General features: G+C 40.1%; 1 protein-coding gene across 2 annotated transcripts in view; it reads left to right on the top strand.

The window, feature by feature from the left end:
* ABCC5 (ATP binding cassette subfamily C member 5) overlaps positions 1-13,598 on the top strand; it is a 73,324-nt gene extending 59,726 nt beyond the window's left edge. For both annotated transcript variants that reach the window (XM_069792538.1, XM_069792536.1), the window contains 10 exons: positions 771-911; positions 1,569-1,720; positions 2,161-2,277; positions 3,464-3,699; positions 6,058-6,171; positions 7,223-7,335; positions 8,328-8,436; positions 9,810-10,037; positions 10,337-10,479; positions 11,154-13,598. In XM_069792538.1, coding sequence (XP_069648639.1) covers positions 771-911; positions 1,569-1,720; positions 2,161-2,277; positions 3,464-3,699; positions 6,058-6,171; positions 7,223-7,335; positions 8,328-8,436; positions 9,810-10,037; positions 10,337-10,479; positions 11,154-11,426 — 1,626 coding nt within the window. In that variant the 3' untranslated portion in view covers positions 11,427-13,598. The remainder of the gene's footprint in view (positions 1-770; positions 912-1,568; positions 1,721-2,160; positions 2,278-3,463; positions 3,700-6,057; positions 6,172-7,222; positions 7,336-8,327; positions 8,437-9,809; positions 10,038-10,336; positions 10,480-11,153) is intronic.
* The last annotated feature ends 1,472 nt before the right edge of the window (positions 13,599-15,070 follow it).

Here is a 15,070-nt window from a genome sequence, read left to right as displayed (position 1 = left end):
TCTTAATCTGTTCTAATTATTTGCTGAGGGTCTGATTCATGATTTATTTGCTGTTTGATACTGAAAATTGACATGCTCAGTGGTGTGGGGTTTTTTGGTTTGGTGTGTTTTTGTTGGTTTTTTTTTTTGTGTGACCACCCAGAATCTCCTTTTTCGCTCTGTAAAAAGAGGCCTCTAGTGTCATTGACCAGATGTTTCTTACATATACTGACTTTTTTGCATAGTGTCAAAATGTTTGATGCTTCAGCCAGCAGGGCAGTGTCAGGGTCAGAGATAAGGTTGTGTACGCTGTTCAGCCTCAGGGTTTTTTGGTTTGTGAGTTTGGGTTTGTTTGGTTTGGGTTTTTTTTTCAGCTTACGTTACCTGACCCCTACTACTCCTGTTCATGTTGAATTAGAAACACGAAGATATTCAGAGTACTCCCTCTGAGAAGAAGGTTGCGTGGATGTTTGTTAGGGAGTTGTTTTTAACCAGGCAAATGGATACCACAAAAATAGTGAGTGGCTGGAAGACACTATGTTGTGTGGCACCACTTAGTGTTCAGACAGTAAGGAATTACTCCGAGTAGTCATGGCAAATAAACAGGAGTAGGAAGATGTATTGTTAGAAATGAAAATGTGCCCTGTGCCAGGTATTCATCTGGGCAGCCAAGCAGCTGAGGTGTTCCTTCTCCTCCACAATCCTCTTGATTTCAGGTTTTGGTTTTTGGCAGTTCATCCTTGTGGTTTTGTCCTTTTCCCTCACCTCTTCTTCACATCATGTTTCAACAGATCTGGTGGCTGGATCCAGAACTGACGTATGGCAATGCCAAGCCATTTGTCTTCACGCAGGGCCACTCAGTGTGTAATCGGTCTTTCTTCCCCTGCTTTGACACACCAGCAGTGAAATGTACCTATTCAGCTACTGTCAAGGTAAGTGACCGAATGGCTATAAATGGATCATGGAGCACTGAGCTGCTGTTAACTTGTGAAAGCATAGTTACATTGTGTATGTACATATGATATTAAATATTAATTGTGACAGCGTTATAAAAAATACTGGAGTTTTTAGATCCCATTCTGGTTCTTGGGCCAGAATCAGGGCACTGTCCCAAAGGCAGCTCTGTTACTGATCACACTTGGCTCTTGCCTTACCTGTACTCAACACTGAAAGGGTAACCATGAAATGGATAACACAAAAGAGAGAGAGAATTTGGCTGGTCACTTCCAGTAGTGGTTATTGATGATAATACTCAACTGTATTTTATCAGTTCTTGAAAGGAAAAAACCAAAGTTTTATGAAAGCAGCATCAAATAATTTTGCATTTTGTGTAGGTGAATAATTTGATATGTGGGCACTTTTGGGGCAGCTGGCATAAAAACCCATCCAATATAGGAGGAGTAATGTTTTTGGTTGGTATGTTTTCACGGACTGGGTAGATTATGGTATACAAACCTCACAGAAATCTTAAATTTTGTGTTATCTAAATGATTGATTTTAATGTACATCCTCAAGCATAGATGAACAAAACCAGAGAGATCAGTGGTGTAGTAATTCAGCTGTGATCATCTAGTGTGTTGGTCTTCCAGGCTCCAGCAGGCATACAGGTGTTGATGAGTGCCACCCAAAGTACCTATTTAGAAGAGGAAGGTGTATATCAATTTTATATGGAATATCCAGTTCCTGCCTACCTAGTGGCCCTGGTGGCAGGAGACCTTATACATGCAGACATAGGTCCAAGGTAAGATTTGCAGTGAGTTGGTTCTGCTTTTTGTGTCTCTCTACAGTGCTTCATGTTGTAAGTAGAAAATACGTTGAGTCATTGATAAGGGAACAGTTGGGACCATGTGCTGTGAGCATTCAGAGAATTTGAGGTTTAGTTGCGTGTAAAGAAATTCATGGCACTGCACTGGCAAAGATATTTTATTCTTTCATAAATGTTGCTATTGTCCCCTGTAGTCATCACAGCTACTTGTCTCATTGCCTTATTTAAGGGATCTTTGATTATCTCTTGCCATGTATCCATAGAGTGTTAGCCTAAAGAAGGCCTGAGTCTGTTGTGAGACCTCTTAGCACTATTACCATACATGGAAATGTGGTGAGAAGTCAGGCTATTTTTTTTTTTTTAAGAGATAATTCAGTTTGCTGAAGTATCACCTGATGTTTTCTGTTTTCTGACAGGAGCAGAGTGTGGGCAGAGCCTTGCCTGCTGCCAACAGCCATCAGCAAGCTTTCTGGCATTGTTGAGCGCTGGTTGACTGCTGCAGAGAGTCTGTATGGCCCATATATATGGGGAAGGTGAGTTTAATAAGTCTCCCAGGAATGTGTAGTGGGAACAAAATAAAACAATCTTGAGAAATCATCCTGCTTTCTCCCTATGCTAGCAATAGCAGGACAAATGAGCCTCTCAGCTGGCAGCACTGTAGTAGTTGGAAGCAAACTCTGGAGTTCTGTCTCTGCAAGTGGCAGAGAAGACCATGGAGGCACAGTGGTGTTTTGCCTGGTGTGGTGGGCAGAACTGGAGGTTTCTAGACAGTGGATCTTCTCTGAGGAGTGAAGGTTTTTCATACTGTAGTGTTTTGTGATGCAAGTCCAACATTGGGCCAGACACCATTTAAAATGTATGGCAGTTTTATTTATCCATCTTACTTATTTTTACATGCGGTACTTGACATATGGTATTTTTATTGTGGTATGTCTGAGGGTGCTGAAAACCTGATTCAGTACAGACTCATTGAGAGTCCTAGTCTCTAAACCCATCATTAATAGTTTCTGAAGTTAAGCTTGTCTATGTATTAAAAGAAAATGTTTTGAGAGAATGCTTTCATTGTTTGGATAGGAGAAAATGTTTACAAAGGCGTGCTATATTTCTTTGCTAAAGGTAAGCAGGAAGAATGTGGTGGTGGTGTTAACGTACAAAATGTTGCTTGAAATAATCTGAGAACACAGCCCAGTGTGCTAGTACTGATCATTGTTGGAGAAATTTAGAAAACAAAACAAACAGTATTGTTATGTTCTGAAGCAGACAGACCAGAGTCATTTTGCTGACACTGCAGGTACACCAAATCAATTAATTTATTTGATAGCTTCCCAGTGTGTCTCTTTCCTGGGAGCCTCTGGGGTCTCGACACTGTGTATGTGGTAGTGTTTGTAGAGTAAACTTAGTGGTTCTGGCTCTTAGATATACAACTTGTGATGAGTTTGTGTGTGTGACGGGAGCGTGATGCTTCGGGGAAGTGCTGGATGTGCTGCACATGAAAAGCCTGTCTAGTGCGCAGGTCCTTGGCCAACAGAATAAGCTCTGTGATCCCCTGATCAGAAGAATAAGGCACCACTGCTCTAGAAAGTTTGTTCCTGAAGCCACAAAAAAGTCTCAGAAGAGCCTTTTCTAAAGAAAAAAAAAGTTACTATGTGTCTTATGAAATAGCTGTAATTTACCTGTCTCCTTTCTCCTCTCTTCCTTCTTCTCTCTCCCTAATTTTAGATACGACATTGTTTTTCTTCCTCCATCCTTCCCTATTGTTGCCATGGAAAACCCATGCCTGACCTTCATCATCTCTTCCATTCTGGAGAGCGATGAGTTTTTGATCATTGACGTCATTCATGAAGTTGCCCACAGCTGGTTTGGAAATGCAGTCACCAATGCTACATGGGAGGAGATGTGGCTGAGTGAGGGGCTAGCCACATATGCACAGCGCCGGATCACCACTGAGACCTACGGTATAGATGCAGAAATGTTTCTCCTTATGCTATGTCTAACCAATAATTGAGAGTTGGCTGCATAGAGTATTTGCCTTGGGAGCTCAAAAGTCTGTAGGGAGCTGGTTTTCTTTTTTTATTTCTGGAACACACGCAGTCCCAAATTGCACTGAACATCTTAGATGCTTAGAGTGTGATGTTGTCTTGGCTTTGGGTGGAATCAATACCTGATACAGTAATAGGGGCTTTAAGTGAGGTGTGTTAGCACAGCGTTGTAAGGGCATTGGTAGGAACTTTGGAACTACTGTTGGGTACCAGGCAGGTGTTCATACGTCAGAGCAAGGTGAGTGGAGGATGAGCTTCAGAGAAAGATGTAAGAAATCTTATCATGGTTATATTGTGAAATAACTATTGTCTGAACAAGTGTCTTTCTAATCCTGATCAGTCAGTAGCTACCTACTGTTGGAAAGAATGATGGCAATAGCACTTAGAAAAAACCCAAACTTACACATCTACATAGCTGTCTGTTTATCTGCTTGAGGCTTCCTGAAGAATTGTACAGCCCTGCCTTTGCTTATATCCGTGAATTTCAATTCAGGTCAATTGTATGGTACTGTTTTTAGAATATAGTAGTAGTAAATCATTCCTATTGCTTTTCAGTTTAATTGGATTTTTGTTGAAGTGAATAATGGGAACATACACTTCTCTAGTTTGTCTTGTTATGTTCTTGAAAGCCTGTACCATGTGTATTCTCACGCATCCGCTGTAAACAATCTTGGAAAAATTCCTGGAAATCTTGGCAGTGAGAGTGTTTAGAAGGATGCCTTTGTTTTTATTCATGTATATTGTTTTTGGAGATGAGCTGATGATAGTGAAGTTTAGGGAAAGAAGTGCTCTGAGCATATATGGAGATGTTACAATGTATATTATATATCTTTGAAAGCTGTTTTATGGTGAGTAATTCTCAGTGGTTAGGACTGTTCTTATAAGTCACATTGTGTTTTACATGGCAGTGGTACGAATAGGTCAGAAGATACTGACCTGTTCTCTCTCCCATCTTAGTCTGTCCCTCTGACATAGGACAAGCTTCTTGCTGATTTTGGTCTGGTCTCTTGAAATTTAGAACTGGTTGTTTCAAGAAGCAATTGTTCAGTAAACTAAGAAATGCCTTTCCCTGTCCCATTCTTTAGTAAGCTCTTTTTGCATTCCATTTTGTTTCTAAGATAAATCTCCTATCTGAATCTTGCCATTTCTGACATCATCTCTGGAGTATCTTCTGCTGTTAATAAAAAGGCATCTTTGTAATGACATTGTTTACAGAAATTGGAGTCCGCTGACAACCACACCTCTTGGATCTTGCTTAATCCTCCTCCCTGTAGCTTGAAGTAATTGCCCTTAACACTAGCTATCCTGGTTCTTGCTTTCCCCTGTGAAGCACATCCACCCCTTTGTCTGCCGGTATGGGTTCTTCTATCTTCCAAATATATCCTGGTTCTTAATTCTCATTTTGCTTATATCTGATTCCTGTGTATATATGTAGAGACTCTGAGATTATATCTGTGTAACAAGCCCTATCATTGAAGACTTAGCAAAGAAAGATAAAGTGTTAATAGTGCTGGATGTTAAGTATCTTCTGAATCTGAAAATCTATTTTCCGCAGCTTTTTACATCTGCAAGGGTGTAGGAAAGATCTCTTGACTTGCCAGTGTAATACAGCTAGTTTGGCTTGAAAGCATGGAATGCTCTACACTGCAGTTAAAAGAGAAAGAGTAGCCTACCCAGTTGCAGCTGTAAAAGAAATTCTAATGAGTGGAAGGTGAAAACTGTATGACACAATATGGGTAGGATGCTAGATAAAGCTTAAAAAAGATCCACAGGATCTATAATATACCAACTAAATCTAATCCTTTTCTGTTTTCACCCAAGAGGTGACATTCACTTAGTAATATCCTTGGCACTGAATATGGAATCGTGTGTCTACTATTCTACCAGTGACTTTACTTTTTTGTAGTACTTGATTGCTCCTTGAAAATTACCTGTACAATACTTATTCCAATGCTGCCCTGCTTACCTTGCTATAACTGATAAGATGATGTCAAGGATGTAAACTTTAGTATAGTTTTCATGCTGCTTTGTTTTTCGGTTCAGTCTGCTGCATAATTGGAGTGAGTAAATGCACTGTTTCAGGTTCTGACTTTCATTACAAATTGCAAGGATTTTTTGCACTCAAGTTTCTCCACCATTACATTACTGTGATTCTGTCTTGCTGTTGTGTCTTTTACACCTTCAGTAGCTTTTATTTTGTACCTGTGCTAGTTCTGCACAGGTCAGGTTTTGCTAGTCACTTTCCCACAACTAATAAGTTTCTTTCTGGGCTAGGAGCTGCCTTCACATGTTTGGAGACTGCATTCCGCCTTGATGCCCTCCACAGACAGATGAAGCTCCTTGGAGAAGACAACCCAGTCAGCAAGCTTCAGGTTAAACTGGAGCCAGGTATTGCTTTTGGCTGAAGCTGCTGTACACAAAATTTCTGTATATCGATGCTGGAATGCTTTTAGGCCAAAAAGACTAATTTTTACATATCCCTTATAAAAGAAAGAAAAAAGGAAATACTAGTTTGTAAACCAGTCTAAAAGTAAATAAGGAAACTTGCCTTGAAGTTTTCTTCAAAGCTGGCTAACTCATCTTTGTAAATATTGTTCTGTTTAAGAACAAAACAGACTCCCTGAGTAGAAACAGAGTGTGAAAAACTGCCTTGAAAGCTGTGTGGTTTTGAGCTTCTGAATATGTAAAATAAAGCAGTTTATAATGAAAATATTTGGAAACATCATATAAAATCCTGTGCTATTAAATGTTCCTCCTTTTATGTGTTCATGTAAGAACTATGTATGTATGCATAAGCATATAGATAAACATAAGTACTTGCTCTCCTGTTGAGTGAGCTATGCAGAGGCTGTTGGTTATCCCCTGAGCCAGATGCACGTCTGCACTCCAGCATTGTGTATCTTCTTCACTGATAGTTCTCTAGTTCTGTGGTCACCACTGGAGGTGTGAAGCATTCTTCAATCTAGATGATATTTAAAACAACCTAAAATGCAAGTGGAGGTGATATTGGAACCAAATGGAATGGAAAAGCATGTGTTAGAAGTCTCAAAAAAGGAACAAATAGTGATTACCTTACATTGATATATTTAAAAATTTATGGTATGGTGATTCCCTGAGTTTGGTGCTGGGGAAAAAAAAAAAAAAAGATTTGTCTTCAAATTCCAGGTGTGTTTTCAGTGACTTCTAATTTGAAGTGACTTGTTCCATTGGGAATGAATATTTAGCTTACAATGATTGATTCCCCCCCCCCAGTCTGTGTGTTTGGACTGCTTCCATTTAATTTACTGCAGTAAATTAAATGTACTGACAATAGGCTTGTTTTGATTTTAAGTCACTACATCTCGACTCAGTGATCTCTAAGGGGTCTGTGTGCTTGGAAGAGTTGGAAATTGGTGTCCTCATTAGAGTGTCTTATAACATTGTTGTCTTCTCCTTTCAGGTGTAAATCCTAGTAATTTAATGAACCTCTTCACCTATGAGAAAGGCTACTGCTTTGTTTACTACCTGTCCCAGCTCTGTGGTGACCCAAGACACTTTGACTCTTTCCTAAGAGTGAGTGTGAATAAGCATGTGTTTCCTTTGAGATTTAGAGCTGCTTTTTTTTTGCTTTTTTTTTTTTTCCTTCAGGTTTTGTCACTGTGGCTAATTGATAGGGGTAAAGTTGAATATGAGTGTGTCTGAGATGGAAGAATAGTGTGGGCCTGTCTGTCAACCTAGATAATTCTTTCTATGAGATTTCTCTTAAGTGAATGTGCTCATGCTCTTCTTTCGTCTCAGATTCTAAGCTTATAATGTGCCAAATACAGAGTAATAGTATACTTTTGTTACCTCCTGTTCTGTGCTCCAAATAATTAGAAAGCTGTTCCAGTATAGATTGTCTGTGACTGGAACGATGTGACTTCATTCACTAGTGAAAAGTATTAGCTTGTGGTTTTTTAGCCAGTGTGACAAAGGGCATGGTTTCCTATGTTGGGGCAGGTTTGGTGCCTTGGAGCACATTCGCAAAACCTATAGAAAATTATGTTAGCTATTGACTTGTTTTTGAAAAGTGACAAAACCCATTGCTTTTTCTTTTTGCTGCATGCATGTTTTTTATCTCCTCTTCCAATCCATCCCCCATTCCGTCTTTCTCTTTAGTTCTTTAAGTATGACTTTAGTCCATAATCTAACAGTGAATAATACAGTGGCCAGTTGTATTCTGACTTTCTGACCTTGATATGTTAATGTATCTTTGATCTGTATCAGAACCCCCCCCCGCCCCGTACTTAGCTGCCAGTGTATTTGCAGCTACCCAATTTTATTCTTGTTATGGTGCTTTTATCATCTGGGAGGAGGAGGGAGAATATTTTTCTTGGGTTTTTTGGTTGGGGTTTTTTTGGGGGGGGGAGGGTAGTGGCTTTTTTTTTTTTTTTTGAAACATTCCAAGTATTTGTTCTTAGTCTTCCATCTTTTTTTATTTTTATTTTTTTATTGCATGCAGTGGTTCTACATTGAAAAGAAGCTGTCTCCCTCCTAATCATAACTTATCCTTTTTACTGTTTCAGGCCTACATTGAGAAGTACAAATTTACCAGCGTTGTGGCTCAAGATCTTCTGGATTCTTTCCTGAATTTTTTTCCAGAGCTGAAAGAGCAATGTGTTGAGAGCAAAGCAGGTAGGAAATTCACTTAGTTAACTGTAGAAAATCTGGATGATAAGTTTTGTGCTTGGCTTGGAGGATGCATAAGAAAATGCTAAGATGAACAAAACCCTTTGGCAACAGCCAGATGTTCATGATAGAAATGGTTGTGGTGATTTATTGTTACTGCCTCCATGTTGGGGAATGAGAATATCTTAAATCGCTGACAATTTTGGCATTAATTAGCTGAGTGGCCCTCAGTTAACTTTCTCATTAACTCATCTTTCACACTGCAGACAGAATGATCAGTGCATGTGAGATTTACACATGCTCAAATGCAAGGAAAAGGTGAACACACTTTGAAATTTCATCTATTTTAATTACAGAAAACATGCTTTGAGAACTGTGACTTTTCCCAAGGACCTATCCATGCACATAAAATCTCTTCCATAATGTTTCAGTCTCCCTTATATCCCCTATTTATAGCTGTTGGTGGATTTATGAAAGGTCTGTAATCTACTAGGTGCTTACTACTAGCTGACTTGCTTAAAGGAATGACACTAACGTTATCCTGCCATGTATCCATTCTTGCAAGTAATTATTGAACCCGTCCGTCAGTTTAAACCAGACTGGCAGTGGAGTACTTAAGGATACTAGGTTCCTACAGGCTTTGTGGAAACTGCCTGTGGAGAGATGTGGATAAGTAAGCCTACTGTGGGAAAAACTGCAGCATGAGATCAGTAGTTCTATGTTTTATTTGGCCCACTGGTTGGCTAATGAGTTAACCACAGCACGTGCTAACTTTTGCCTGGCTAATACTCAGGGGATGCAGGAGAGAGGAGTTTTAGGGTAGATGGTGTGGAATGGGAAGTATTGCCAAGGGTTAGGAAAGTGCTGAGGTGGTAGAGGGTCAAGGGGAAGAGCTCTGTTGGAAACTAGGCTCTGCTGGCTCTGCTAGCTCTGCCGCTTGTGGAGAAACTTCTTTTTTTTAAGTTATTGATTGAATAAATAAATTGCTTGGTTTTGCTGGTGTGTAGGAGGAGTTTAGTCAGCCCTCTCACTTTTTTTTTTATGAAGCGTGTTTTCCCCATATTCTTCAGTCTTCCTCAAAATTCTGAGAAAGAGAAATGCACACACACAAAAAAATCTTATATTAGAACAGTTTGACCATAGATACTTGTTAGCCTGGCTGCCTTAAGAGCATGTGTGTTTTTTGTATTTACTGTAATGTTGAGCTCCAGAAAACTCATGGTTAAATTTGGAGGGGTTATGTCGCTGTAACTATAGGTTGGTCTGATTTGCTATTGTTAGAACCTCTTTTAACTGTGCTAGAAGCAGTCCTGAACCTTGAGGCAGCCAAGCCACCTGCAGAGACTCCCGCTCGACATTTTTGGTGCTCCTCATTCCAGGACTGGAGTTTGAACGTTGGCTCAATGCTACAGGACCTCCGTTAGCTGAGCCAGACTTATCTCAGGGATCCAGTCTGACCAGACCAGTGGAGATGCTCTTCAAACTCTGGACCACAGAGCCTCTGGACTCTGTTGCTGCTGCCAGCAGTGTTGACCTCACTAAATGGAGAACGTTCCAAACCGTGCTTTTCTTGGACAGATTGCTGGATGGGTCACCGCTGCCACATGGTGAGTACTCTGTCAGGATTGTAGAAAAGTATTCCTGGAATAAATAATTGATTTCTAAAGAGCCCTACCCCTTGTTGACCTTATCATTAACATAAAGTCAGGTTGGATGGGGCTTTGAGCAACCTGATCTAGTGAAAAATGTACCTGCCCATGGCAAGGGGTTTGAACTAGATGATCTTCAAAAGTCCTTTCCAACTCAAAGCATTGTATGATTTTGTGATTTTATGATTCGTTAATCTCTGATGACCCTCAAACTCGACAAAATAGGTCATAGTTCTTTGTGTATGTGCTCTCTTCAGAGGTGATAAAAAAGCTTTCGGAATGTTACTCCTCTCAGCTGGACTCCATGAATGCAGAAATCCGTATCCGCTGGTTGCAGATTGTAGTCCGAAATGACTATTATCCAGACCTTTACAAAGTCCGTCGCTTCTTGGAAAACCAGGTACTAACTGCTGGATTAAAATCACTGCACCTCTCAGTGCATGAGACATGTGCATGAGACATGCGACGTGAAAGACCTTGGAACTTCTGCTTCCTGGCCAAGTGTAGACCAGGTGTGTTGCGAAGGGGCTGAGCATGGCTCACCTGCTAGCGGGTGGGGAGGAATGGGCAGATGTAATTTGAAGTGCCTACAGATAATCTCTGCTTTTCTAAGCCTAACTCAATACCCTTGTCCCAGCTCTGCCCAGTGTGTTTTTTGTGTTGCTTTGTAGCAGCCCTGGCTTTTCGAGACCAGAAATTTTCACACTACTAAATCATGTGATTGTTTGAATATTTGCACTTCAAACAAGGCTAGGGCTCATTGAATTCCTTTCAGTAGTTTTTATTGTGCAGGAGCAAAAGGTTAATGCATGTGTTCGCTGTGGCCTCCTCCCTTTTAAAAATAGTTCTGTTATTTGTGGAATTAGCTCAGTCTTAGAGAGCAAATGCTTTTTTATTATCATTCATAAAATTCTTTGCATTAAGCTTATTTAGAATAGACTCACATGTCTTTTGAAGAAATGTATTGCTTGTCTCCAGTCTGAAGTCATTCAAGGCTGTTGGAGTGTAGCTGTAGAAGAGCTGAACTTCTTGACTTTTATTGAACTGATATTATCCAGTTTTCCTTTTTTGCAGATGTCTCGGATGTACACAATTCCACTTTATGAGGACCTTTGCACTGGCACCCTCAAGTCTTTTGCCTTAGAAATTTTTTACCAGACCCAAAACCAGCTGCACCCCAATTTGCGGAAAACCATCCAACAGATCTTATCACAGGGCTTGAATCCACTTCCTGCCATAGACACTACAGCAGTCACTACAGACACACCAGCAATGGTGCTTGAGGACAAAGTCTCAGAGGCCACAAATGGTGCCATTTCACTCAGGGATGTTAATGTGTCTGCTTAGATCACCAGCTCATGCCAGCCATGAAGCTTGAAAATGGGGACAGGAACAGAGGAAGGATACCAAGTGTTGCCTCCTTGCCCTCAGCCCTGCAGCTGCAGTGTGTTGTTGTAACTGGATTTCTCTCCCAAAACACAAAGCAAATGTGCCTTCAAGTATCCAGCGTGTGACACTGCCAGATTTCAGAGATCTCCTTCAGCTGTAGGATGGATATTTTGATTCAGTTTATACTGGGCGGGGACTCCTGGGCAGTTGCTTCTCCATGGAAAGTGGGTAGTTCCCTTTCCTGAGGCTCTTCTGCATGGTTTCTCCAAGTTTGTTGGTTGATGGTTTGTTTTGTTTTTTTTCTTTTCTTTTTTTTTTTCCCTCTTTTTGTCTGAGGCCACTGAGGCATGTCCTACTTGCTGTGTGTACGTTGCTGGGGAGTGTATATGTGTCAAGCTGCCATTATCCTGATATTTGGGCTGAAGTTCTGCAAAGGAGTGACTCAGGAATTGTCAGTGGCAGCAAACAGGTTTTCATGTTATGCTCCTTACTGTGACAGAGGTATTGTGATTTGGGAGGTAGGGGACTAATGCTTAAGTAATTAAGAAACTAATTTTAAATAGCTCCTGTTCCCCCCTGCCCCCAGGTGGCTAAATAATAATAATAATGCTTTTTATATATATAAATATATATATAAAAGAACAGGGAAACCTTATGATGGATTTGAAATCCTTCTGTAGTTAACCCTACCCTCAGTTTTCCCTTTGCACTCAATGGGACAAGCAATAAAGAAATGTGTAGGCTCGAATTTTCAAAAAAGTTAAATTTAGGTGCCCAAATGCCATCAATTCTGGTACTAGCTGGATGCCTAAATCTTTTTAACTGTTTTGACAAGTCTAGCTGCAGCCTTTGTTAGTGTGTTAGGATGTGTAGCACGTGTGTTTGTTAGATGCACTGTGTGTCTTCTATTCTGTCCTTTTGGAAGAATTAACAGGACCTTTAATTTAATTTTTTTAAAGATCCCTAGCATATGTTTGGCCTGTAAGTCAACCATGGAGATACCCATGCTAAAATTTTACTGCCTTGAATAATGTTTGCCTGAATAACAGTTGTCCTGTCATACGATAGTCTGAGGGAAGCACCCTCTTTCTTGATGTGAAACTTTTAAGCCCAGCTTTACCTGAGTCTGTTTTCTGACTTATGGTGGTGGTAAGATGCCATTTCATTTACACAGCCTGCTATTTCTCTTGATCACTGGCCAGGCATGCAAGATGGGGTGACTCTCTCTTCCATCTGTGCCATTTGGTCTCAGGAAGCTGAAGGCAAAGCACCATTGGGTATTACAGAGTACAGGTGATGGTTCTTAGACTCTGTGCCACATTCTTCTTAACATGTGGGTACCTGTGTGCCTCTCAGTGAGCTCCCACAAAGCATCTCTGAGCTGATGTATCACCAGGATAGAGGACTAGTTTGAATAAAAGATGAAACATTTGTAAGAGGCTCAGCTAAAGGAGATGTGAGAGAGAAACTTTTATATACTTTGGGGCAAATTTTAGCCCTGCTATGGGGATCTACATAGCACAGAAAGAGGGGAAATTTGGGAGATTTTTTTTTTTTTCACCAAAAGTATCTGTTTACACCCATGTGTGGATGGGGACTTAGGTGCTGTTACTGGATCTGCATTTTCTGGCTTTAAATTAATTTGGACTTCACCGTAGCCTTAGCCTGGGCTGAACTGGGATAAAGCAATAATAAACTCAGGCCTCTGTAGTGCTTCATTAGTTTTCAAAATGGGCCATCAGCATTGTTGGGCTTCAGAACTCCAAGCTCTGCTCTTTGCTCCTTGAATGGGATTATCTTTTTCGTTCTGTTTTGTTTTCCCAGAAAGGATGGAGAATGAGGTTTTCCGTACAAATCTCTTTCCTTTCTATTAGTTGTTCTACTGAAAGAGATTTGTGCAAGCTGAATTCCCGCTTCCTGAGTTGCCGCTGTTGGTGCTGTGTCTCCTGGACCCCACTGCCAGCAGCAGCAGCCTGGCCAAGACCAGTAACCACTAGCATCTTTTGGAATCCTAGCCCTCTGTTTTAACACGTTTTATGTTGTGGGAGAATATATGTGACCCTGGTGGAAATTTTTAATTTACATGGATGCCTTATGATGATTGTCAAATTAAACTAAGCTTTGTGACAAGTTTAGCCTTTTGGGCAGTTTTTCAGCATCCCTGCTATAGATGTGTGGAAGAGCTAACTTGGTACATTGTCTTTGTTTTGTCCTTTTTTGGAGTGCAGCATAGAGAGAGTTTGGAAGCTATTTAAAAGCTGCACAGCAAGAAGTTGGAGAGGTGGCAAAAGCAAATAATCAATAGTAAATATTATCTGTTGTTACTACAGCTGAGTGAAATACATCAGATCAGCTGTGTGTTTGCATATATATGCATCAGAGCAGGGAAATGCTGGCTGAAGCTAACGGACTGTTTCCTGCTTAAAGTACATAAGATCTAAGTTAGTGTTTCTGTTCTCGTCTCTGTGAGATCTCATCAGATCCTATTTTCATAAGACTTGTTCTCTGAAACACAGAAGCAGAGCAAGATTTGGTGCAAGTATTCCATGCATCCTTCTTCAGGTACTTGTGCTCCTCCTGCGAGCAAGGAGTGCATTTTTATTTTGAAGAGACAAAAAATTGGCAGCAAATTTGTGGAGATAAGCCTTCCTTTTGTTGACACAAAATAAATTAATGCTTCAGGCTACTTTCTGTCTTGGCTTGTATAGTAGACTTCCCATTGACAGGCAAATTAGACTGAGATTAAATAGAAACTGTTTATTTGGCTTATCTTTGGTACGTTCATTTCTGATCTGTTAAAGTAAGATTAGTACAGCAAATTGGTTTTATTTAAGCAGATGCCAAGAGATAGGGTTGTCTTCTTTATTTTGAAAATGAAAGCAATTACTTTATTTCATTGCAGCCTTGCGCAGGGTGACATGGGATCTAGAAATATCACTTGTGGAAAAGCTCTGAAGAGCCAAACCCTTTAATAAAATGGAATGTTACTAATTTAATTTTTTAGCATTTCATAGCCACATTGATTGATAGGTTAAGTATAATTCTTGTTAGCTACACGTATTACTCTGTTAAGCTTGTATCAGTAATTTTGCTGTCATGATACTTTGCAACATCCTAACCATGCACTCCATTAACCAAGAACAATTCTAGCAAGCATCCCAAACATTCTGATTTAACCAAAATTTTCTCACATTCTCACACTGCAGTGACCTTGGCCGTTGCCTTTTTCAGATAACACGGGACCTTCTGTACATCTGTACTAAGCACATGTACTGCACAATTCACTTAGGTCAAGTACACTTCAGTCTGTTTTCCCTGTTTGTGTTTGTCGAAAGATAAAACAACACAATACAGTCAACACTTATAAATGACGTGACACTTGTTTTCACACTTTTTACTATAGATTGATAAAAGCCCAAAGTCATTATGACCACAATGTCAGACTTTGTGTATAAATGAAACTGCAGTAGAAATCACAGTGTAAGATTTATCAAGCCGCTATCCTCTGAGTCATAGAATTATTTTTCTGTTGGGAGGACCCAATCTAAATGATACTGAATTTCTGGAAGACCCAGGTAAGTTGTTTTAGCTTTTGATTACAT

Source organism: Haliaeetus albicilla, chromosome 9 (assembly GCF_947461875.1).
Source record: "Haliaeetus albicilla chromosome 9, bHalAlb1.1, whole genome shotgun sequence".
In the NCBI taxonomy this organism is placed as follows: domain Eukaryota; kingdom Metazoa; phylum Chordata; class Aves; order Accipitriformes; family Accipitridae; genus Haliaeetus; species Haliaeetus albicilla.
This window is presented reverse-complemented; position numbering and strand designations above follow the sequence as displayed.